Source organism: Eumetopias jubatus, unplaced genomic scaffold (assembly GCF_037043125.1).
Source record: "Eumetopias jubatus isolate StellerSeaLion01/CBP00866 unplaced genomic scaffold, mEumJub1_p1.0 scaffold_13, whole genome shotgun sequence".
Classification (NCBI taxonomy): domain Eukaryota; kingdom Metazoa; phylum Chordata; class Mammalia; order Carnivora; family Otariidae; genus Eumetopias; species Eumetopias jubatus.
In genome coordinates, this window is record NW_028274819.1 from 84,053,067 (window position 1) to 84,079,532 (window position 26,466).

The window sequence follows — 26,466 nt, forward strand, 5'->3', positions numbered from 1 at the left end:
GCCCCGCTCCTCAGTGCACCCCCAGAGAAAAGCAGTCAGTCCCGTGTCCCCAGTCTCCGGCCGCACTCTGTACTCACCCAGCCTGTGACTGAGCATTTGTATCTCTGGCACCCGACCCCGTGTGGAGTCTCCAAAGCCAGCAGATCCCTGCGGTGCACTCCCGCGCCACTCCTCCCGGGGGAGAAAGGGGAGTCTCCCTGGCTCTGCCGCTTGTTGGGTCCCTGCTGGAGGAGCAGTGGCCCGACTGGGCTGTGGATCACAGTTTATGGCAACCCCGAGCTGAGAGCCCGTGCCTCAGCTCTGTCTCTGCAGCCAGCTTCCCTGCTCCGATACCTGGGAGCTCTGCCGCACTCAGGCACCCCTGGTCTTTCTGTGACCCCGAGGGTCCTGAGACCACACTGTCCCGCGAGGGTTCCACCCCCCGCTTAGCTACTGGAGCAATGTCCCTCAGCGGAGCAGACTTCTAAAAGGTCCGATTTTGTGCTCTGCGGCTCTATCACTTGTCAGAAGCGTCGGACAGAGGCCCCTCCTCCGCCGTCTATCCTCCCGAATATCGCCTCGGATTCACTTCTCCGCACGTCCTACCTTCCAGTAAGTGGTCGCTTCTCTGTTCAGAGAGTTGTTGCTACTCTCCTCTTCAATCTCCTGTTGAGTTCGTAGGTGTTCAGAATGGTTTGATCCCTATTCAGCTGAATTCCTGAGACCAGATGAAATCTAGGTCTCCTACTCCTCCGCCATCTTGCTCCGCCTCGCCAAAAGATTTTTTGAAATCTGACCCACTTATGGTTCCCAGGTGTGAAGTCCTTCTACAATACATGTCACTGAAAACATTTTTCCCAAATTATATTTTGCTATGCATCAGTTAGTGATATGAAATATCCATATTTTGTATACCAGATATCTGGACACTTAGGAACAAATAGAAATTTTCTTAAAGCTTGACAGCATGATAAATTAATGATGAATTTAGCTATGCTTCTCCTTTACTTTGTTACCATGATTTCTTAGTCTAGCACAGCAAACTAAGAAATATTTATAAAATGAAAAATTAGGAAATACAGGTGCTATGTATTTGTCATTGGCAAAGGACAAACATGGCTAAAGCCATAAATGATTTAGGAATTACAAATGTGTAGCTTCATTTATGCCTTTCAGCTTCATATTTAGAAAGTAATTTCAGCATAGTATAAAGTAAGCATTTTTCAACCAAAAACAAATTCCTTGACACACAAGGTATTTTGAAACTCTTGTCCTTTTACTTTATGGAAGATGGTCAGAAAGATTGAATAGCAGCTAATGCATGTTTAAAAAGAAAATTTAAGCTTTAGCAAAAGAAAGCCTTAATACTATACTTTACAGAAAATAATAGCAACATAGGAGGCCATACAAACAGCAAATGATTTATTTTCTTGAACCTGCTGAAGAAGGAACACATTGATATGCTTTGAGAGGAAAAGTTATCCTAACATAACACTTGCTGAGGAATGCTAGTACCCTGTGAAAATGAAAGCTAAAATGCAGATGAAATTTCAGAGATTATTTTTGTTATCTCAAGGTATAGTTACATTACTCCATTGCTACATTTTTACATTCAGTATTTAAAAGGATACATGTTTAGGGGAATGCAAATCAAAGCGACAATGAGATAGCATTTCACACCCACTAGGATGGCTGTAGTAGTAAAAAATAATAAAAAGATTAAAGCAAGTGTTAGTGAGGATGTGGACAAATTAGAACCCTCATTCATTGTTGGTGGAAACATAAAGTGGTGCAGCAACTTAGGAAAAGTTTAGTGTTTCCTCAAAAAATTAAACATAGAGTTATTATCATATGTCCCAGCAATTCCACTCCTAAGTATATACCCAAGAGAACTGAAAACATACATTCACACATAAACTTGAGCGTGAATGTTCATAGCAGCATTATTCACAAAAGCCAAAAAGTAAAAAGAACTCAAATATGCACTCATTGATGAATGGATAAACAAAATGTGGTATCCAGATAACAAAATTTAAGTCATCCCTAAAGAGGAATGAAGTGCTGATGTATGCTTCATGAATGAATCTTACAAACATTATGCCAAGTGAAAGAAGCCAGTCATAAAGGGCCACATATTGTATGATTCCATCTACATGAAATGTTCAGAATAGGTGAATACATAGAGATGAAAAGTAGATTAATGTTGCCAGGAGCTGGGGAGGGGTGCAGGGGAGTGCCTGTTAATGGATACAAGATTTCTTTTCAGAGTAATGAAAATGTTCTGGATTTAGAAGATTGTTACAACAACTTTATGAATATGCTACACTAAAAACTACTGAATTGTTTGCTTTTATTTCCCCCACCTAGGGAGACATATCTAGAAAAATATTGCTAAGGCTAATTTCCAAGATTTTACAACCTATGTTTTCTTTTAGGAGTTTTACGATTTCAGGTCTGACATTTAGGTTGTCAATCCATTTCAAGTTTACATATGTATATATATATATATATAAGAAAGTAGTCCAGTTTCATTCTTTTGCTTGTAGTTGTCCAATGTTTCCAACACCTTTATTAGAGAGACTATTTTTTCCCCATTTTATGCTCTTGTTACCTTTGTTGTAAACTAATTGACCATATAGGCATGAGTTTATCTCCTGGCCCTCTATTTTGTTCTATTGATCTATGTGTCTATTTTTGTACCAGTTCCATACTGGATTACTATAGCTTTGTAATATAGTTTGAAATCTTGGGTTGTGAGATATCTCTCTTTGTTCTTCTTTCTCAAGATTGCTTCAGCTAGTTGAGGTCTTTTGTGGTTCCATACAAATTTTAGGATTCTTTGTTCTAGTTCTGTGAAAAACGCTATTGGTATTTTGATTACATTGAATTTGTAGATTGCTTTGTGTAGTATGGATACCTGACAACATTACTTCTTCCAATTCATGAGCATGGTATATTTTTCCATTTATTTGTGTTGTCTTTAATTTCTTTCATCAATGTCTTATAGTTTTCAAAGTATAGGTTTTTCACTTCCTTAGTTAAATTTATTCTTGGTATTTTATTCTTTTTGATGTAGTTGAAAATGGGATCATTTTAATTTTTCTTTTTGCTAATTCATGCATGGTATTTTTTTAAAAAACATTTTATTATTTATTTGCCAGAGAAAGAGAGAGCGAGAGTAAGAGCAAGTAAGAGAGACAGAGAGAGCACAAGCAGGGGGTTGGGCAGGCAGAGGGAGAAGCAGACTCCCTGTTGAGCAGGGAGCCTGATGGGGGACTCGATCCCAAGATCCTGGGATCATGACCTGAGCCAAAGGCAGACGCTTAACTGACTGAGCCACCCAGGTGTCCTGCATGGTATGTTTTTTATCTTAACTTTCTATCATGTTGTGTACTATGTTAAAGGTGTATCTCTTGTAAAACTTATGTATTTCATTTTTTATTGTGTCTGACAACTTCTATCTTTTAATCTGAGGGTTTAGTACATTTACAAAATTTACTGTGGTTTCTAATATATTTTTATTTATTTCTACTATCTTAATATGTGTTTTCTACTTGTACTTATTTTTTACTTTATTGTCTATTCCCTTTTACCTTTTACTGGTTAAATTTCTAGTTGCCTTTTTCCCTCTCATTCTATTTGTCCCCTTTGTTTTGTTGTGTTTTTTTTTGAAAGTTAGAAGCATTATATACAATAAACAGTTAAGCTAAATTTATTAACATACATATTCAACAAAGTCTAAAGTTAATATTTGAGCATTACAGAAACCTTAGATCCCACCCTTTGTTTTTTTGCTATTACAGCCCTTTCTATAGATATTTTCTCCTAGTCTTAGAATTTTATACAGATTTTACCCTCAAATTAGACATTGATCTATTTTTTTTATTGAAATAATGTTTGTTCACATGTATTTGCATATTTTTCAACATCCTTCCTTTGTTTTGCATTTTTTCCTGAATCTCAGATCTTACTACTGGGGTCATTTTCTTTCGGCTGACATATGTTCTTTAGGATATCTTTTCTCCACTGAGGTTTACTGAGAGACTTAAGCTGTAATGCCCTAAGGCATCCATGGTCTGTAATGAAATAACTTTCCTAGTATGCATCTATAATATTACAATAAGAAACTAATCACTGAAAACATTTTCTGTAAGGTGTTATGGGACCCCAGTTAAGAAAGGCTGCCTCAGAATTCCCTTTAGCACATGGATCTTTTGATGATATAAAATCTTTTGGCCCTTGTTTGTCTGTAAGGTCTATATTTTGTTTTCTTTTGCTTTGTTTTTCTTGAAGGACAGTGTTGTTGGGTAAAGAGTTTTAAGCTGTGAGCCCTTTTCTCTAAGTACACTGAAAACAACATTACATCTTCTGGATAGTTTTGTTGCATTCATATTTGCATTCATAAAAAAATGACACAGGTATGGAGCTGAGGTATAATAACAAGCAGAGATACAAATCAGAGAGACATGTATTCAAACACCTCTTTGAACCTTGGTTTCTCTATCTACAAAGTGGAAAAGCTGCATGGTTGCTAAGATTAAAAATAACATATATATTACCTGAAATATAATACATACATATGATCTTCAGGATTATTATTTCTGTTTTTTTCCCTTGATCTATAGTTTATCCCTAGATTTTATGGGTTTGAGTTATAGCCCCAGAGAATATAGTTTTATGTAGAAATTGTATGGGTGCATGATAAAATTCTCCTTCAGTGAGCCAAACATTCAGACTAGTGGGAGAAAAGATCATCTGACTCCTTAGTCCTCATCCAAGCAGGAAGTTTCCTTCTTCCCTTTCGACATCAGATTATTTGCTAAATTTGTTGAAGCTCCTAGGCACCATATCTAACTAGGTGATAAAATCTTGTTATAGTGCAATCGTTCAAATTTAGGTCATGTGATATAATTTGATTATAAAAATGTGATTCATTTCCAATGGTGTCATTTGAGGAAGTTCGTTTGACTAATATTTGTCCACTATCAGTAAGAAGAGTCTTGACTATATCCAGATAGCTGAGAAATAGTAAGACACAGAGTGCTCCATGCCAGGCTTTGCTGTCATACCTGTCAGAAACAAGCAACCAAATTGCTATACCTTCTCTGATTGGATATGACCCATAAGGTCACCCTGGAGACACACAGACTGTAGGGAAATGTCTGAAGACATTGTTCATGGCACCTTGTATTCCCTCCCTCTTACAAACACACACACACACACACACACACACACACACACACACACACACACCAGAAATTTGCCAATCAGCATATACGGTACTTTCTCTGGCATTAGAGAGAGCAGTAATCCTTACTCTCTCTTAAGCCAGAGACTCTCTTCTCCCTTCCAACTGAATATGAAGAGTCAGAAATAAAATTTGTTATTATTTTATTCATATCTGCCTAAAGGCATATTTGATTAGAGAATAAGAATATGCTAAGGGTTAGTATTTAACTAGGTAAATCAGTCATTAAATATTTTGAAGATTTCTTAAAGCCTAAAAATAGACATCATGTGGATATACTATAATATTCATAACAATTTCCTTTTTTATTTTTTAGGTTATTTTTACATTTTTTGCTATTGTAGGCAACACTGATATTCTCAACATAAATCTTCCTACTAAAAAAAATGCTTGTAGATGAAATCTAACAATCCTAGAAATGTATTATAACACAGTCTTACAGCATGGGTTCATTTGTAGTTTGTATGTATGAACCACTCTTCCTTTTCTCAAACAGGATGATCTAGGGAGAAAAAAAGGTTGACAGTAAGAAAGTGTAAGCCTATTCAGTATAGGATGAGAACGACCCTGAATTGCATTCTCGGGATGAAGGCAGATCTCAACATTTATGAAACATAAAAGCAGTGGTAGGGGTGACTCACCTCATTGTCTTCTGGATGAAGCCAAGCACCAGGAAGGTAAAGTGTTTCCTGAGGTCCAATAATTGAATATCGCCCAAGGTTACGTCCATTGATGAATGCAAATCCAGAATTCCAGGTCTGGAAGGAATGGAGTCTTAAGACATAGGAACAGATTCACACTGGCAAGGTAAAACCTAAGGCACTTTTGGGAGTGAGAGCAAGACTCAATGCTTTGTGGCACTGAAAGTGGCAGTGAGTTTAGAATGGGATGTTCTAGAAACTCTACTAAGCTGTAGCTGGCCTAGGGATGACAGAGAAAAACATGAACCAAACCTTTAATGCTAATGCTACTGTTGTTCCTGACCCATGATATATAATGCTATGGTTTTTTAAAAAGCAGTTATTCTGTTTCCAGAGATAAGTATTAGGTAATAAAGATGAATGCTAATGCTAAGAACCATTATAAAAGCTATACATTTTTAAAAAAAATCTGCTTGCAATACAATGATGAGTGACAGGACCAAGATCTAGGCAAAGAAAACTGAGAGACAAGAAGACACTGAGACAGCTTTTCCAATAGAGGCATCTGCTTATTCAGGAAGAGATGGCTGAGAAGCTGAGCAGAACATTTTATAGCCTCACAAGCTTAGGGAACAAAAATTGAATACCAAGGAACCTTATTAAATAATTTACATTCTGGGCTGTGATCCTGAGGGCCTATACCCAAGGAGAAGAGTGAACTAGAACTAGTCTGGCCATTGTATAGAAGCCTTGATTCAAATCATTTCCATCCTCTTAATTGTAGTAAGATGATTACTAGTGCACTTAACTCCAGAGATGGATGTAAATTCTCTGACATCCTCTTAGGCTTTAAGTTATTTCTAGCATTTTTCATATATAATTTTTGGAACTCAAAAAAATCAAGCAGATGGGGTGGGAAAGACAATATAATAAAAAAAACTACAAGGAACAACAGACAATAAAAATAGATGCACAGGTGATGCAGATAATGGATTTATAAGTCTCAGGCTTTAAAAGAATTGCCTATTAAATTAGCATGCTCATAGGGATCAAAGACAAGAGCTAAAATTTTGACAGAGAAATGGAAACTATAAAAAAGTCAAGTTATAGAATGAAAACTCTAAAATTAAAAAATGTAATAATTAAAATTAATAATTTAACAGATGTTTTGAATAGCAGACTAGATAAACTAAATAGAGATATAGCTAAATATAGAATTAGTAAACTGAATAATAGGAAAGAAAGTTTTCAAAATTAAGCTCAGAGAAAAGAAGAATGAGAAGCAGACAAGACAGGAAGACAAAAGGAGATATAACAAAATGGTTCTAACATAAAATTGGAGCCTCTGAAATGCTCCAATTAAAAAACAAAGATTGCTGGACATTAAATAAAGCAGTTATATGATATTTATAAGAAAACCTTCTGAAATATAAAGGAATTGTAAAAATAAAAGAATAACAGAAAAAGATAAAATAGATAAACCTTAAGCGAAAGGAAGTTACTATAGTTCTATTAATATCAGAAAAATTTGACATTAAGGCAAGAAGTACTATTAGAAATAAAGAGGAATATCTCCTGATAATAAAATTCTTAATCTACCCTGGGTGATAATGATATACAGAAAAGCTAAAGTATAGATTCAGAATATATAAGCAAAATTGATGAAATAACAGGAGAAATAAGATTTAAAACTGTAATGGAAAATTTTCAAACAATGTTTCAATAGCTAATAGATAAAGCAAACAGGAATCAATAAAGACATAAAACATTCAAAATAAGGTAATTAACAAAGTTGAACTCATTGACATATATAGAACATTGATCTAATATATGCAGAATATACCTATTCTTTCAAGTATACATAATAATCTTTAAAACTTTGATCCTATATTGGACTAAACAAGTGCTATATTTTAAAGTTCTCAGACCACAGTGCAGTCAAACAAGAAACTGATAACAAAAAATTACTTTATAAGTATCCAAATATTTGGAAAATAAGAAACACGTACACTTCTAAATAACGCAGAGGCCAAAGCAAAAATCATGAGGAAATTTGTAACATATTTGAATTGATTGGTGATGAAAATAAAACATATAAAAACGTGGAATATATATCCAGAATAGGCAATTCCATCGACACAGGAAGAAAAGTATTGTTTGTCAGGCGCTGAGGAGAAGGGAAGATGGGAAGTAAGTGCTTAATGGGTACAGGGTTTCCTGTTAGAGTTATAAAACTGTTTTGGAACTAGATATAAGGAAGAATTGCATTCATTGTAAATGTACCAAATGCCTCTGGATTGTTCACTTTAAAATGATTAATTTTATGTTAATGTAAATTTCACCTCAATAAATGTTTTAAACTTATGGGGTACAACCAAATTCATACTTAAATGAAAAATCACCTAAATTCATATGTTAAAAAGAATAAAGACTAAAAGTCAGTTATCTAAGCACCCATCTCAAGAAATTACAAAAAGAAAGAGGATAACTCCTAAGATAAAAAGTAGAATAAACAAAATACACCTTCAGAGTGGCTAGTATCAAATAAACAAACAAACGAACAAACAAGATATAGCAAGTGTTGGCAAGGATGTGGAGAAAATGGAACGCTCATGCGCTGTTGGTGGGAATGCAAACTGGCACAGCTACTGTGGAAAACAGTATGGAGGTTCCTCAAAAATTTAAAGTAGGATTACCATATGATCCAATAATTCCACTACTGGGTATATATCCAAAGAAAACAAAAACATTAATTCAAAAAGATATATGTACCTCCGAAACAAATAATGCATTATATGTTAAAAAAAGAAAAGAAAAGAAAAAGATAGCAGGAAGGGAAAAATGAAGCAGGGGAATCAGAGGGGGAGACGAACCATGAGAGACTATGGACTCTGAGAAATAAACTGAGGGTTCTAGAGGGGAGGGGGGTGAGGGGATGTGTTAGTCTGGTGATGGGTATTAAGGAGGGCAGGTATTGAATGGAGCACTGGGTGTTATACACAAACAATCATGGAACACTACATCAAAAACTAATGATGTAATGTATGGTGATTAACATAACAATAAAACTTTAAAAATGTAAAAAATATAAATAGATAAAAAAAGATATATGTACCTCTATGTTTATTACAGCATTATTTATATTAGTAAATAAGGAAGCAACCCAAGTGTCCATGGAGAGATGAATGGATAAAGAAGATGTGGGGTGTGTGTGTGTGTGTGTGTGTGTGTGTGTATACACACACAATAGAATATTACTCAACCACAAAAAAGAATGAAATCTTGCCATTTGCAACAATATGGATGGACCTAGGAGACCTAAGTGCTACGTGAAATAAGTCAGACAGAGAAAGACAAATACCATATGATTTCACTCATATGTGGAATTTAAGAAACAAAACAAAACAAATGAACAAATGAAAAAAGAGACAAGTGAAAAACAGACTCTTACATACAGAGAACAAACTAGTGGTTGACAGAGGGGAAGTGGGTAGAGGGATGGGTGAAATAGATAAAAGAGATTGTGAGTACTCATACTGATGAGCACCAAGAAATGTATACAATTGCTGAATTACTATATTGTACACCTAATATAACTAATTGTACAACTAATATAACACAATGTTAATTATACTTGAATAAAAAACTTTAAAATGCAAAATTATAGGACTACGTGATAGGGGAAATGATTAGTATTTAAAAGTTGTGGGGCACCTGGGTGGCTCATTCAGTTAAGCATCTGCCTTCAGCTCAGGTCATGATCTCGGGGTCCTGGAATTGAGCCCTGTGTCGGGCTCCCTGATCAGCAGAGTCTGCTTCTCCTTCTCCCTCTCCTCTGAACCTCCTCCTGACTTGTGCTTTCTCTCTCTCTCTCAAATAAATAAACAAAATCTTCAAAAAAAAAGTTGAACAATTAAAATAATATGTACTAGAAACATACTAAAATGTTTAATATATTTTTATTTTAAAATAGTTTCAGATCTATACAAACTTTGCAAAGGTAGTGCAGGATTTCACAAAAGAACAAAATAATAAGAATAATAATAATAAAGAAAATGGCAGAAATGAAACAGAAAAAAACTACATGATATGGTAAAAGTCACAGCCAACCATTGATTCTTTGAAAGATTAATAATTTGGTAATGTTCTGATGAAACTTATCAAGACAAAATGAGACAATACTACAGATGATCTAAACATTAAAAATGAACAACTCAAACATAACACATTGAAAATTAAAAGGAAATGGAAAAATTCCCAGAAAAATAAATTTTATTAAAACTAACCTCTTTTTTTTAAAAGATTTTATTTATTTATTTGAGAGAGAGAGTACGAATCAGGGGAGGGGCAGAGGGAGAGAGAGAAGCTGACCCCCGCTGAGCGGGGAGCCCAAGGCAGGGCTCGATCCCAGGACCCTGGGAACATGACCTGAGCCGAAGGCAGACTCTTAACTGACTGAGCCACCCAGGCGCCCCTAAAATTAACTTTTAAAGAAACAAAGTCTGACTAGTACTTTAATCTTGAAGGAATTTAATCCACACTTACAAACTTTCCCACAAAGAAAAAGTCAACCCTAAATGGCTTCACAAGTGAAATCTACCAAACATGTAAGAAGTAATAACAGGCTTACACAGACTCTACTTCTCAAATCATTTATGGGGGTCTTAAAACATGGTACCAAAACATGACAAAGATGTCTCAGTCACAAACATAAACACAAAAGAAGTCTTAATATTTACAATAGCCAAACACTGGAAATAATACAAATGTCTATCAACAGTAGGATGGTTAAATAAAGTATGGTATTTTATGAAATGGAACCCCATACAATACTGAAAATGAATAAATCACCACAACATCACTTAATGGTTGAATCTTAGCAAAAAAGAAGCCACACAAAAAAGATGCTATACAATTCAATTTACATGAAGTAAATAAAAGGGGAAGCACTGAATTGGAGTGTTAGAAGTCAAGATAATGGTTCACTTTTAGGAACAAGGAGAGACAGTGATTGGGAGGGGTGCTGACAATATTTTATTTTTTTCATCTCAAAAGAAGTACATGGTGTTCACTTTGTGAAAATTTATTGAACTGTGCATTTATTATGTGCATGTATGTCACTATGTGTGTTTATATATAAAAAGCTATACGAGGTATAGTATTTTTAAAAAGCAAGTTGCAGAATATAATTTAGGGAATGAACCCATTAGTGTAAAAAGTAATTGTGTATATGTTTAGGCAAAGTTATATATGAAATACCACAAACTGTTGGTGTCACCAGCCTAACCCCCTGAATTCAGGAAATTTCTAGTAGAAGCTTCTGCCTGTCAATGTTATCTTTTAGGAAATAAACTCCTAGAGGCTTCTGCCTAGCTGTTGATTTTACCTTTTAGAAAGGAACTAATGGACTGCTAGACTAGAAAAAGAAACATTTGAGGGCCACACCTGTTCAGATGAACCAGAAAGTGCCAGAAGTGACCTCAGCCTCATGATTACATTAAAATCCCCTTCTAAATATTCATCCCAAGCCCTAATAAAAGGCTCTGCTTTCCCATCTTCAGGAAGACAGAACTTTGAAAATTATTCCCCACAATCTCCTTGTTTGTATAAATAAATGACTTGTGAGGCAACCCTATTTGGTGTAGTGTGTCTGTAACTGAGCAAGGAGTGTCCCACTTCGGTCCAGTGACACAGGTAGTGTGGTAATGTTTAGTTCTGAAAAGTAAAAGGAATTGGAATGGAGGGTGTGTTGGAAAGAGGAACTCCATCATTTGCTCTCTCTATCTTATTATTTCAGGTTTTCCATTGTGTTTTGATTTATTATTTTTAAAATAATGATACATTAGGAAGACAGAAATGTTGGAAGTCTTATTAGAAATGAGGAAGAGAAAAACAAGGAAAATGGGGAAACACTCCTGCCAGGAACACTATGGCTTTGCTTTAAAACTCTTCTGAAAAGAAGAAGTGGTTGGACTCTGAAAAACAAATTGAGGGTTCTAGAGGGGAGGGGGGTGGGGAGATGGGTTAGCCTGGTGATGGGTATTAAAGAGGGCACATTTTGCGTGGAGTACTGGGTGTTATACACAAACAATGAATCATGGAACACTACATCAAAAACTAATGATGTAATTTATGATGATTTACATAACAATAAAAAATTTAAAGAAGAAAAAAAAAAGAAGTGGTTGGGACACCAGAACAGCTGAGGGCAGCTCACCTACCAGTAGACTCAGGAAGGTGTCCTTGGGTGAAGAGTCAACCTTCAAGGTACCAAGGTAGAAGGCAGGGCCCAAATAGCTCTCTGTGACAGGCCTCCAAGGGGCAAAGCGGAGCCTGGAGGAAGAACAGAGCCTTGAAGAAGAGAAAATACCCCTTCTCCACTCTAGTGCCAACACCTAGATTTCCCCACCCAAGGATTAGGATTCTGATCCAGGGACATATATTAGACTAGAAGCATTAAAATCAGGAGTCAGGAGACTTGTTCTGGGGTTCTAGTCCTGACCCCAAAGCACTCTATAATCTTGGGTAAATCATTTCAGTTCTCCAAATCTTAGCTTTTCATCTGCAAAGTGAAGAGTTTGACATCTGTAAGCCCCCTGATCCTTCCAAGTGTTTAATGGGTGTAAGGAGGAACATACCTTTCAAAGAAGCTCATTGTCATTTCCAGAGAATAGATAACAAAACCTTTCAGGGGAACGTTATTGATGGTAACTGATCCAGTTAATCCTGCAGGTAAGGGTAGGAAAAAATATGGACAGGGACTGGACATTCTCCAGTGTCTGGGATAAAGAAATGCTGACTGTATATGCCTGTGACAAGGAATCAGCCAGGAGGGCAAACACTTGTCTGACCCGCTATGACCAAAAGTTTCCTGTTGTATGGTTCCATATTACCAAGAAAGCTTCCCACGTTGTATCAGAACTTTCTCTGAAATTCCCAGTAGGAGACTGGACCCTGCTCTACAATAAGCCAGGGCCCAATCTAACTGTTCTGCTTTTCTACCCAGGAGACCTGAAGAAGGCAGGACAAAGGAGAGGTAGTCTCTGGTCCTGGGACTTAGGTATCCCACTGCTCAAGGGGCTCATTTTCTCCTCCCAACTGCACATTGCCCCAATCTTAGGATCCAAGTAACCACAAAGAGATATTACAGCTTATTTCCTACCTTTCCGCTGATCTTGAATTTTCCATGAAAAATTGACTCGTCCTTGATTCTCTACCAGGATCCTTAGAAGTTGACATTTCTTAAAAAAAAAAGAAAAAAGAAGGAAGTTGGCATTCCTGCTTGGGATAGACCAGCTCACAGAGACTACATGGCCTCACAGAGTTTTTATACTAGAACCCATTCTTTCTCTGAGTCCCAGAGGAAAGACAAGCAAATGGGAGCAAAGGGGGCTCCAGAGTGCAGCAGTCCTCCTCTCTCATAAGGACCATTTGTGTTCCTGTTCCAAACTCAATCTTCCCTTTCATTTGCTGGTCTGCCTTAGGAAAGGCAGAGAGACTCAGCTATGTGCCTTTGATCAGAGACCCAACCAGGGGCTGATGTTTGACTCAGGGCCTAATGGGTCCTAAAGTTCCATTTACACTGAAGCATGTATTTTGCAACTCTACTACACCTGGCCCTGGGAGATGCAGTTACACTTATAGCCCTAAGTACTTGTTGATGGAACCCCAAGTGAGAAATAATACCAAAGGGCAGTGACAGAGAAAGGAGGTAGTCTGCCTCAGGACCAGGCTATGCTTGCATTTGAGTCAGAGGTCTAGGGAAGCACCCAGACTCTTGAATCACGTACCTTGATTTTAGGAATATTCAACTTCTTAGTATGATCATCCAGAAGTCCTATACTTATCTCATTCAAAAACACCTGCAAAAGAAGAGCCAGCATCAGACTTACAGGCCCACCTGAAGAAAGAAGAGAGGCTCTGGTTTAGGAAGCAGAGCATTTTGAAGGAAGAGACTAGCCTTGGTGATCACAGATGGCTAGAAGCTGAACAGGAGGACCTCATAGGCTTAAGTTGTGATAAAGCCAAAAACAAGTCTCTTTGGTTTGACTTTATATTCCCAAAGCCTCACAAATAGTAGGTGCTTGAAAATATCACCTAATAGTAAAGTTGACCAGTGACTACTCTCCCCAATAACACAGTCAGGTTCTGCTTACCTTCATAGATAGCCTGTTGACACCTACCTGTGCTGTATCTTGAACATTAGCATGGAGAGAACCTCCAGAGCAGATGGAAGTCTCATAAAGCACGAATCCATAGGACTGGCCATTCCCACTGTTTATAGGGAGGTTCTCCATGTTGACTGGTGTATTAGATATAACTGGCTATGAGAGAGACATAAGCCAGGGTGATGAGAAGTTGGGATCCTTCTTCCTTAGGCCCTTGTCATTTTTTGTTGTACCTCCTAATGGTCCCCAACAGTTTTTTGGATAAGAAATACTAAAACAAGTGCTATATGATAATTTGCATCATCTCCACTGACCAGGAAACTCAGGGGATAATAGGAGCATCGTAGAGGGAACAATTGTTGTAATCATGAGAATTAATGAAGTGAATAAATTGTATTTTAACATAACTGAAGTCAAATAAGAATTATGCACTAAAGCAAACATTTAGTTAGCATCTACAATGTGCCAATAACTATATTTATCTAAAACCCAGTGATAGCAGAGGTGAAGTTAATATGAATTCAAAAGTCAACATTTTTCAAACAATTTCACCTTTTCTTCAAAATATAATAGGTAGTCTAATTTTAAAGGGAGAATATGGACATATAAAAGTTCAGTGATTTGGCCTATTTGATGGTGAAGAAGAGTCAGAAACTCAGTTTTATGGGTTCCTGGCTCTCAGTCTTTCCCATATGGATCATGCAGTCCCACCTAAGAGCATCTACCAGATGGTTCATCTGAGCAGGGAAAGAGGATCCTCTAATATCCTGCTTTCCCCCACCCCTACTCATTCTTCAAGTTCAAACCCCTTTACAGTCTACCCAGAGAAAATGTTTGTGGTTCTTACCCAATAGTTCTAAATTTGGACAAAATCTAAAAGATTTATTTTCACCCTTCATAATAAAAAGTACTTGAAGGAATCTCTACTCTGTGGCCTAAAGCCTTCTCCCCCATGGCCCCCAATAGCCAAGCCCCCATTTCAGTGCCAGATAGTACTCACCTCATTTAAGTACTGTAGGACATCCCACAGTGGCAAGTAAAGGGATGGTTTCACAGAAGGATATTCAGCCTTGGGAGTGAGCTTGGGTAAAGGGGGCAGAGGCACTGCTGAAATGAAAATAAGCCATGGGGCAAAAAGTGCCTGAAATAACTACTGCCTTCTCTAAATTTCCCCATCCCTACCCATGAACTCTCATATCCCAGAGCCAACAAGAGAAATGGGTCCTATCCTGGCATATGTGTATACTTCTCCAAGAGCGATAAGAAACTGTAAATAACTAAATTGGAATGAGTTTTGTATGCATGGATAGCTATAAAGTAATGTTGGTCGTATGGACCGAGGGCTCTCAGGGAGCAAGAACTCTGCCTTGTGCCTTCTGACAATGCTCACTTTCTAGCACATAGTATATTATTAACTTTATTTAAATAAATAAAACTAAGTAGGATGGCTTTTGCTATTGTATGTGAGGGTACCATGCCATCATACTAAGAGCTCTACAAACAGTAACATACTTAATCTTCACAGTCATTATAGGAGATGAATATCATTGTCTTCATATTTCAGTGAAGAAATATGCTTCAGAGGCTTGAAACACTCAAGCAAAGCCACTCATCTTTTAAGTAGGAAAACTGGGATTTGAACTTAAGGTTGCACTTGGCCTTAAGGCTCCAAGCTTTTGCCCATGGGGGAACTTTCCCTCCCCCCACCCTTCCACTTCATGAGGAGAGCCATCCCTCAAATTAAAATGATTGCTGAGTACCTAAGACAGATCTAAAGAGTCTTCGAAGCTTGAAATATTTTTCTGTGTAATCCCCAGCCTCTGTCAGCACAGCATCATAGTCTGCAAGACACAAGAGTGTTGTCACTGACCAGGCAATCATCCACAGCAGACCCTGTTTCAGCACTGCTGGCATGAGATGGGCCAAGGCTACCAGAGGGAGATAGAAGATACATCTTCCCCACCCCTGGACCAGTGCATCCCAGCTGTGTGTGTGTGAGGGGGGAGTGTTATGCCACTCTGGGAACACTCCCCACAACCGTCCTGGGGATCTGAGGCTGCCAAGCACTGGACTCATCCTTCTGTTTTACTTTCTAATGTACACCCTTTTCTTCCCTCAATCTGGATTGCCTAGGTATGTCTATCAGTGCCAGCAGCCACCATTTGTATTCTGTGTGTCTTAGAAGGTTCAAGTCAAGGGGTCAGTATATATGATGAGTGAAGCAGGGCTATAGGTCTGAGGCACCCCATCTACTGCAATGACAGTTTGTTGGGGGCATTATGAACATCACGGAAGAAAGGAAAATAGATAGGAATATCCTGAATGCTCAGCATAGGTTATAAGTCAAGAATTCAGTGATGCTCAGAACATGCTTTTGGAGCCTCCTCTGTAAAGCTCCAGTACGCCTTATGCTGGGAGGTGACCATACCAGCAAGCACTTGCCATAGCTAGTGACAACAGCTCTGTGTATCCCAAAATATGTGGCCCCATTCATGAAACCAAAGTTGGTTCCACCGTGAAACATATATACATTGAAGGAGATCTCAGATGTGATAAATTTGGACACAGTTTCCGCAACATCTGTAAAGGAGAAAGACAAGAACACAGGGAAAATTAAAAATTAAGACAGAAGTCTCTGATGAAATCTTATTCTCAACCCCACCCCATGATCAACTTAACAGTTTTGTGTTTCAACCTCCACTGAGATTCTAACCAGAAAATAGGTGGAATTGGCCAAACTATTCCAGGAAACCAAGTATTATCAATACCAAGAGCCATTTTGAAATTATTTTCCCCAGAGTATGGACATAATTTGGCTCCATGTTATATCTATTAAATAATAGCCTAAGAACCCTTATGTTACTTAAATATCTAATGTTCATTAAATTTTTTGAAATTATAGAATTAATTAGTATAATCTCATTACTCCCTTCTAGGGTAATATAAAACCACTGCAACAGTCCACAAGTAGCTGTTCCCAATCTTCAGCCAGAGAAACTCTTATTTTTTTACCATGATTTTAACAGGTATGATCAACTTTCCACTGGCCATCATAGGGAGTTTGTTAAAAGGTAGTCAGATATAGGATTCAATTCTGGCTGTGCTCTTTACTACTTGCATTAACTTGGACAGTCTATTTTTCTCTCAGAGCCTCTGCTTCTTTATCTGTTAAATGAAAAGTCCTAATTCCTACTACCTCATAGGACTGATGAAAGAATATAGGTAAGAAACATACCATAGTGCCTGACACAAAAGCGATCAAAAAACTTGTTTGTTGGTGGTGGGTTTTGTTTTGTTTCAGCCCAAGCAGGCTCTCCTAAGTTACCTGGTATTTTTCATTGGTTTGCTTTACTTCTGGTACAAGTGAGCTTATTTTCATAATATTGACAGCAGAATATATTTACTAGCAAAATACTTTTATTAAGTCAACATCTGCCAGGCACTGTTCTGAGTTGTTTCCTGCATTTAATCCTCACAACAACCCTATGAGGTAGGTTACATGATACTTCCTGTTTTCAATGAGGACACTGAGACTTAGCAGACAAGGAAAGCTGTCTTGGATCATGCAGCTAGTCATGCAGACTAGTAGAGCTGAGATTGAAATCCTGACCTCTTTGGCTGCAGGATCCATGCTTTAAACCATCATTGCATGTTGTTTCCTGACAATGACTACCACTTAGTTGACAACACCAGAGCAGTGGCCTGTGCATTTGCCAGAGATTATTAAGACTTTTAGCAATGCATCCCCTTCTTCAGAGATGTTGCCTTTCCAAGACCCTTTCCATGACCACCTTGCCTTACCTCTGCAGGCCTGTCCCTGTCTTTTCTATCACTGCACCTGTTTGTTTGCTTCAAAGCACTTGTTAGATGTGGAACCCTTGATTTACTTCTTAATTTTCTGTCAACTCTACTAAATAACAAGCTCCCTAGGGGTAGAAACCAGGTCATTTTTATTCATCAGTATACACTCAAACCTAGCCAAGTCCTTGTACATATAGGTATTGAATGAATAGTTATGGCTGAATGAGCTAATTAATTAGAAAAGAAATGTGTGAATGATCCATGACTCAGGACCACCTCTACTCAGGATTCAACACTGCAAAACACTTACCCTCAGGATTACCAACCATATGTTCACCTCCCCATGTGTCAAACCAGCCAACCCAGAATTCCATGATCATAATGGGCTTATTGCTCTAGAAAGAAACCAAATCAAATACCAAGTCTGACAAAATGTAAAAAGAAAACCAGAAAAGCTAAACACAACAGATGAGAATTTAAGGAACTCATGCTGTTCACTTTTTCAAAATTCAGTGCTTTGTTCTCCCTCCTTTCCCATCACCCATCATACCTTTACCATCACCCATAGCTTTGGTTCCTCCACCTCTCCTAAACATTCATGCTGTCCATACTCCTTATACTTTATGTGCCTCACTGCTGTACCTGGATATCATCATCTATGATTCTAACCTTGTCATATGTGAGGCTGGTTTTAAAACAATTGGCTTTGGATAAACAAGGACCTGACTACAATTCTTGACACAGATACTGAGGTGCACGTATACCAAAGACCAACAGCTAATATCATCCTCAACGGGGAAAAACTGAGAGCTTTTCCTCTATGATCAGGAATAAGACAGGGATGTCCACTCTCACTATTACTATTTAACATAGTACTGGAAGTCCTAGCCTCAGCAATCAGACAACAAAAAGAAATAAAAGGCATCCAAATCAGCAAGGAAGAAGTCGAAATTTCGCTATTTGCAGATGACATGGTATCTACGCAGAAAACCCAAAAGACTTCACCAAAAAGTTGTTAAAACTAATACATGAATTTAGCAAAATCACAAGGTGTAATCAACATACAGAAATCTGTTGCATTTCTATTTGCTAATAATGAAGCAGCAGAAAGAAATATTAAAGAATCAATCCCATTTATAATTGCACCAAAAACAACAAGATAACTAGGAATAAACCTAACCAAAGAGGTAAAAGATTTCTACTCTAAAAACTACAGAACACATATGAAAGAAAATGAAAAAAACACGAAGAAATGGAAAAACATTCCATGCTCATGGAGTGGAAGAACAAACATTGTTAAAATATCTATACTACCCAAAACAATCTACATATTCAATGCTATCCCTATCAAAATACCATCAGCAATTTTCACAGAGCTAGAACAAACAATCCTAAGATTTTATGGAACAACAAATGACCCTGAATAGCCAAAGCAATCCTGAAAAAGAAAAGTAAAGCAGGAGGCATTACCATTCCAGACTTCAAGCTATATTATAAAGCTGTAGTCATCAAGACAGTATGGTGCTGGCATAAAAACAGACACATAGATCAAGGGGACAGAAGTGAAAACCCAGAAATGGACCCACAACGGTATGGTCAACTAATCTTCAACAAAGTAGGAAAGGATATCCAATGGAAAAAAGACAGTCCCTTCAACAGATGGTGTTGGGAAAACTGGACAGTGACATGCAGAAGAATGAAAGTAGACCACTGTCTTACACCATACACAAAAATAAATTCAAAATAGTTGAAAGACCTAAATGTGAGACAGGAATCCATCAAAATCCTAGAGAACACAGGCAGCAACCTCTTTGACCTTGGCTGTAGCAACTTCTTACTAGACATGTTGCCAGAGGCAAGGGAAACAAAAGCAAAAACGAACTATTGGGACTTCATCAAGATAAAAACTTCTGCATAGAAAAGGAGACAACCAACAAAACTAAAAGGCAGCCTACGGGATGGGAGAAGATATTTTCAAATATCTGATAAAGGGTTAGTATCCAAAATCTATAAAGAACTTATCAAACTCAACACCCAAAAAGCAAATAATCCAGTTAAGAAATGGGCAGAGACATGAATAGGCATTTTGCCAAAGAAGACATCCAGATGGCCAACAGACACATGAAAAAATGCCCCACATCACTTGTCATCAGGGAAATACAAATCAAAACCACAATGAGGTATCACCTCACACATGTCAGAATGGCTAAAATGAACAAGTCAGGAAACAACAAATGTTGGTGAAGATGTGGAGAAAGGGGAACCCTCTTACATTATTGGTGGGAATGCAAACTGGTGCAGCCACTCTGGAAAACAGTATGGAGGAGGTTCCACAAAAAGTTAAAAATAGAATTACCCTATGATCCAGCAATTGCTTTACTAGGTATTTACCCAAAGGATAAAAAATACAGGTTTGAAGAGGTACATGCACCCTGATATTTCTAGCAGAATGATCAACTATAGTCAAATTATGGAAAGAGCCCAAATGTCCATCAACTGATGAATGGATAAAGAAAGTGTGGTATATATATACAATGGAATACTACTCAGCCATCGAAAAGAATGAAATCTTGCCATTTGCAACAGTGTGGATGGAGCTAGAGTGTATTATGCTAAGCGAAATAAGTAAGTCAGAGAAAGACAAATACCATATGATTTCAGTCATATATGGAATTTAAAAAACAAAACAGATGAACGTATGGGAAGGGGAAAAAGAGAGAGAGAGGGAATCAAATCATAAGAGACTCTTAATGTTAGAGAACAAACTGAGGGTTGATGGAAGGAAAGTGAGTAGGGGATGGGCTAAACAAGTGATGGGTATTAAGGAGGGCACCTGTTATGATGAGCATTGGGTATTATGTGTAAGTGATGAATCACTAAATTCTACTCCTGAAACCAATATTACATTATATGTTAACTAACTAGAATTTAAATAAAAATTTGAAAAAAAAAAAAACTGAGGCTCAGAGGTCACGTTGCTGGTAAAGGCAGAGCTACAACTCAAATCCAGGTCTAAGCCAAACTATCAGCTACTAAGTTATACTACCTATTAAGTATTTCATTCATTTTCTCCATATCTTTATTTAAATTTTATTCTACCTCATCTGTGTTGATCCATTGTAATTATTTTATTTATTTATTTTTATTTCTAACAATTCTTACTTTGTATTTGTTAATAAACAATTTGATATATAACAATTCATAAATGTTATGTCTTTATGGATTGTAACTTTTATTTATATAAAGCAATTATTATCATATTAAAATGACTAATGATTATCAAACTTTTACCATGTGCTGAGTACTGTTTGAAGTACTTCACTTACTTTGTTCTGTGTAACAAACTGTAAGGTAGATATTACGAGTCTTTATTCTACAAATGAAGAAAATGAGGTCAGATAACCCATCCAAGTTCATTCAGCTAGGAAGTGCTAGAACTGGGATTTGAACTCAGCCAGGCTACCTCCAGACTTCACACTCTTTTTTTTTTTAAAGATTTTATTTATTTATTTGCTAGAGAGAGAGAGAGCATAGGCGAGAAAGAGTGAGCAAGAGTACAAGCAGGGGGAGCTGCAGGCTCCCTGCTGAGCAAGGACCTAGATGCGGGACTCGATCCCAGGACACTGGGATCATGACCTGAGCTGAAAGCAACTGCTTAACTGACTGAGCCACCCAGGCGTCCCTCCAGACTCCACACTCTTAACCATTACACCATATTGCATCTGGAATGTAAATGACTTATTACCTAAAACTAGAGGAGAACATATCAAAGCAATTCCATTTCTCAAAACTTCTGAACTAACTCTTGCCTAAAAATATAGGCATCTCTTTTAAAATTCATATTATTGGTGTCAGATGCCATAGGCTTTCAGTCTGATACCTGCATTCCGCTTCTAGCCTGACAATTTCAATGCTACTGAAAAATGCAGGTTCTTTTTTAAAAAGTTGACATCTCCACAGCAGGAGGGGAAATTACTGTCCCATGTATATTACAATGGAAAATTATGGTGGGCTTCTCTTGGGGAATATATCAGGCATTCATATTGTGCGTTCTCAGTTTTACTCCTGGAGTCCTCCAGCATCCTGCCATGATCAAAAATGGCCATACTGTAAGCCTGAAGACCTGTCCTCCAGGGCCTTTTCTTAGCTGATCCCTGGAGTTGAATATTATGTTTTCTAGATCCTATGTGTTCTTCTATCTTAATTAATCCCTTATTTCTGCACCCTCCAAACATTTCCATAAAAAGGGTGAATAGAAAATAAGTAACCTAAGCCCTTAAATATCTTTATTCTGCAATACAGTTTCTTCATATTTAGACTTGGTATAAAATTCTAAGTTGAAATTCATTTATCCTCAGAATTTTAAACATATATTTCATTGCTTTGTGTCATCCAATGTCAATATTTTAAAAGCCTGATTCTCATTGCTTGGTATATAGTAAGCCTACAGTTTTCCTCATTCCACATTAGTTTTACAATGTGGGTCTTTTTTTTAAGATTTTATTTATTTATTTGACAGAGAGAGATACGGCAAGAGAGGGAACACAAGCAGGGGGAGTGGGAGAGGGAGAAGCAGGCTCTCCACTGAGCAGGGGGCCTGATGTGGGGCTCGATCCCAGGACCCTGGGATCATGACCTGAGCCAAAGACAGATACTTAACAACTGAGCTACCCAGGTGCCCCCCTTTTTAAAATCATTTATTGTGTTGACCATTTGAAGGGCATTTTCAATTTGGAGATACATATCCTTCAGTTAAAGGAAGTTTTCTTACATTAGTTTTTTGTAATTTCCTTTTCTCTGTGTTCTTTGTCCTCTTTTCATAACTATTAGTGAGGTGTTGGGCCTTCTGAATTGATCTTATGAGACATTTATGTTGTCTCATATTTTATATCCTGTTGACTCGCTGTATTTCTAGGAAATTTCCTCAACTTTACCTCTAACTCATATTTAACTTTTAATTTAAATATTAGATTTTCATGTCAAAGATTTCTTTTGGTTCTCTGAATATCCATTTTTCTTAATATCTTACTCTTATCTCATGCATAAATAATTTTATTCATATCTTTATGCATATTAATAAGCATTTTTGATATTTGTTTCCTGAATTAAGTATATATTCCCTGGCTTCCATTTTCTTCTTTTTTGGCAGTTATTATTTTTCACTGGAAACTTTTATTAAATAAATAGCATTTGTATTAAAGAGGGAAGACTGATTTCTGGTATTAAAGTAGCACTGTGCTATTGGTGCACTTGACATTCTCTTGGAAATCCTCAAAATCATAATGAAGAATGAGAAATGGAAACACAAACATCTTCCATGAATCTAATTGACATCTGAAACTTCAAAACATAAATTAAAATGAAAGAGTGCCAAAGCCCTGAAGTTCTATCAAGTGTTGGACAAATGTAGAAAGAAAATGCTTTTTGTTGAAGATTTTAGGAAAGAGTACCAGCACAAATTTCTTCCAAGTAGAAAGCATACCCTATAGTACATCAACAATGTCTTATTTGTAATTACAGAATGAGGTTCACAAGTTGGTAAAAGGAGTACATTTTGTGTAATACAATATATCAGGAGCTTGAAAGAAAATAACTATTGTAGAATCACAGATAAAAAATTTAGTAGAAAGAAGTCTGCTTGTGAGGTATCTGACATCAGTCTTACAATTTCAACTGCCTCCCTGAGAGAGCCAGGAATGGGAAAAAGGAGGTAGGTAAAGAAAAGAATTCATCCCTGAATACAACAATGGGCCATTAAGATATATTGTTACCCTGAAATGCAGTCCTATACTCAAAGACTTACAGGAACTTCTCTTAAGTACTTGAGCCAATAAGAACTCATCTAATCAAAACAGAGTATTAATAAAAAAAAGGAATAAGAACAGAAACTAATTTTAAATTTACCATTTAAAAAAAGAGAAATGAAAAAACAAAATTAGAGAGGAGAAACACCAAAAACTTGCAATGGAGCAGGTCAAAATTGTGGCCCAAAAATATTGGTGTGAAGTTAAAAATCTCAATGAAACAATTACTTCTATATATTGAGGCATTAGACAAAACTAAAAGTACTCAAAAAGGACAGGATAAGAAAACATAAGGAGCTAAAATATAACCTGTGGAGTAAAACAAAACAAAACAAAACAAAAAAGGAGATAAAATAGAAAATACTAAGTCAAAACTGGAAGAAGCTAAAAGGTAAATAAACACTGCGAGGGACAAAAAAAGTAGTGAAAAGTAAACAAAATTAAATGGACATGAACTTAAGTAGAAGGATTAGAGAAAAATGGACAAAGGACATGTGAAAGACCGATGAAAAATTTTGCACTATACAAAACTTGTGTCCCTGAACAGAATAAACCAAATAGCAAGTCAAGAAACATACTAAAAGATATAATAGAAAACTTTCAATCTCAGTAATGATGATCTATGTTATTTGAACCCACCTTCTCATTCAGGACAAAAAAAGATGTTGGATAAAACAGATGATCTTAAATATAGCTCAAAAGAGAATTAGTACATATTAGAATGTGATAGATCAGAAGAAAGTATCCAAAAGGAAACATAAGAAGAAAAAATACACAAACTAAAACAGATATAAAGCACACATGAGGCCTACCATAACTGTAGTTGGAATTTCAGAATGAAAGGAGTGAGACAATAGGGCAGGAGCAATAGTTGAAGAGATACTATCTGAGAATACACATGTCCAAGAATTTCAACAAATTGGAAAAAATAATAAATAAATACATTCACACATAAACAAGTTACGGTCTAAGTGAAAAAAACACCAAAGACAAGGACAAAATTCTTTTTAAGATTTATTTATTTATTTTAGAGAGAAAGAGCATGCGTGTGCAAATGGGGGGAGGGGCCAAGGTAGAGGGAGAGAAATCGGCACACAGATTCCCTGCTGAACACAGAGCCCAACCTCATGGGGCTTGATCCCAGAACCCTGAGATTATGACCTGACCCAAAATCAAGAGTTGGAGGCTCAACCAACTGAGCCACCCAGGTGCCCAAAAGACAAAATTCTTTATAGCAGACAACAGAGTAAAAATTACCTTCAGAGGAGTTAGCCTGACAGGGACTTTTTAAATGCAACAATAAATTCAGCAGATTATGTGCTGAAAGAAAGCAACTACCAAGTGAGAATTCCAGAGCCAATGAAAGACTGAGATATTGGAGCGCCTGGGTGGTTCAGTGGTTAAGTGTCTGCCTTCGGTTCAGGTCATGGTCCCAGGGTCCTGGGATCGAGCCCCCTGTCAGGCTCCCTGTTCAGCAGGAAGCCTGCTTCTCCCTCTCCCACTCCCCCTGCTTGTGTTCCCTTTCTTGCGGTCTCTCTGTCAAATAAATAAATAAAAATGATTTAAAAAAAGAGAGAGAGACTGAGGTATTAAAAAAAATAGACCATTTCCTTACATCACACACAAAAATAGACTCAAAATGGATGAAAGACCTAAATGTGAGACAGGAATTCATCAAAATCCTAGAGGAGAAGACAGGCAGCAACTTCTTCGACCTCAGCCACAGCAATTTTTTCCTAGAAACATTGTGAAAGGCAAGGGAAGCAAGGGCAAAAATGAACTATTGGGACTTCATCAAGATAAAAAGCTTTTGCACAGCAAAGGAAACAGTCAACAAAACCAAAAGACAACCGACAGAATGGGAGAAGATATTTGCAAATAACATATCAGATAAAGGACTAGTATCCAAAATCTATTAAGAACTTATGTAACTCAACACACAAAGAACAAATAATCCAATCAAGAAATGGGCAGAAGACGTGAACAGACATTTCTGCAAAGAAGACATCCAAATGGCCAAGAGACACATGAAAAAGTGTTCAACATCACTTGGCATCAGGGAAATCCAAATCAAAACCTCAATGAGATACCACCTCACACCAGTAAGAATGGCTAAAATTAACAAGTCAGGAAATGACAGTTGTTGGCAAGGATGAGCCTCCTACACTGTTGGTGGGAATGCAAGCTGGTGCAGCCACTCTGGAAAACATTATGGAGGTTCCTCAGAAAGTTGAAAATAGAGCTACCCTAGACCCAGCAGTTGCACTGCTGGGCATTTACCACAAAGATACAAATGTAGTGATCTGAAGGGGCACGTGCACCCCAATATTTATAGCAGCAATGTCCACAATAGCCAAACTATGGAAAGAGCCTAGATGTCCATCAACAGATGAATGGATAAAGATGTGGTATATGTATACAATGGAATATTATGCAGCCATCAGAAAAATGAAATCTTGCCATTTGCAACAACGTGGATGGAACTAGAGGGTATTACGCTAAGTGAAATAAGTCAATCATAGAGAGACAATTATCATATGAACTCACTGATATGTGGAATTTGAGAAACAAGGCAGAGGATCATAGGGGAAGGGAGGGAAAAATGAAACAAGACGAAACCAGAGAGGGAGAAAAACCATAAGAGACTTAATCTCAGGAAACAAGCTGAGGGTTGCTGGAGTGGAGGGGGTTGGGAGGGATGGGGTGACTGGGTGATAGACACTGGGCAGGCTATGTGCTATGGTGAGCTCTGTGAATTGTGTAAGACTGATGAATCACAGACCTGTACCCCTGAAACAAATAATACATTATATGCTAATAAAAAA

At 37.2% G+C, this 26,466-nt stretch overlaps 1 protein-coding gene across 1 annotated transcript in view; it reads right to left on the reverse strand.

Moving 5' to 3' along the window:
- Positions 1-5,663: 5,663 nt before the first annotated feature.
- LOC114222341 (beta-galactosidase-1-like protein 3) overlaps positions 5,664-26,466 on the reverse strand; it is a 52,938-nt gene continuing 32,135 nt past the window's right edge. The window contains exons 10-20 of the mRNA XM_088017616.1: positions 18,148-18,232; positions 16,479-16,616; positions 15,797-15,877; positions 15,037-15,143; positions 14,052-14,192; positions 13,659-13,730; positions 13,031-13,109; positions 12,507-12,594; positions 12,090-12,201; positions 5,869-5,985; positions 5,664-5,729 (exon numbers count right to left, since the gene is read on the reverse strand). Coding sequence (XP_087873742.1) covers positions 5,664-5,729; positions 5,869-5,985; positions 12,090-12,201; positions 12,507-12,594; positions 13,031-13,109; positions 13,659-13,730; positions 14,052-14,192; positions 15,037-15,143; positions 15,797-15,877; positions 16,479-16,616; positions 18,148-18,232 — 1,086 coding nt within the window. The remainder of the gene's footprint in view (positions 5,730-5,868; positions 5,986-12,089; positions 12,202-12,506; positions 12,595-13,030; positions 13,110-13,658; positions 13,731-14,051; positions 14,193-15,036; positions 15,144-15,796; positions 15,878-16,478; positions 16,617-18,147; positions 18,233-26,466) is intronic.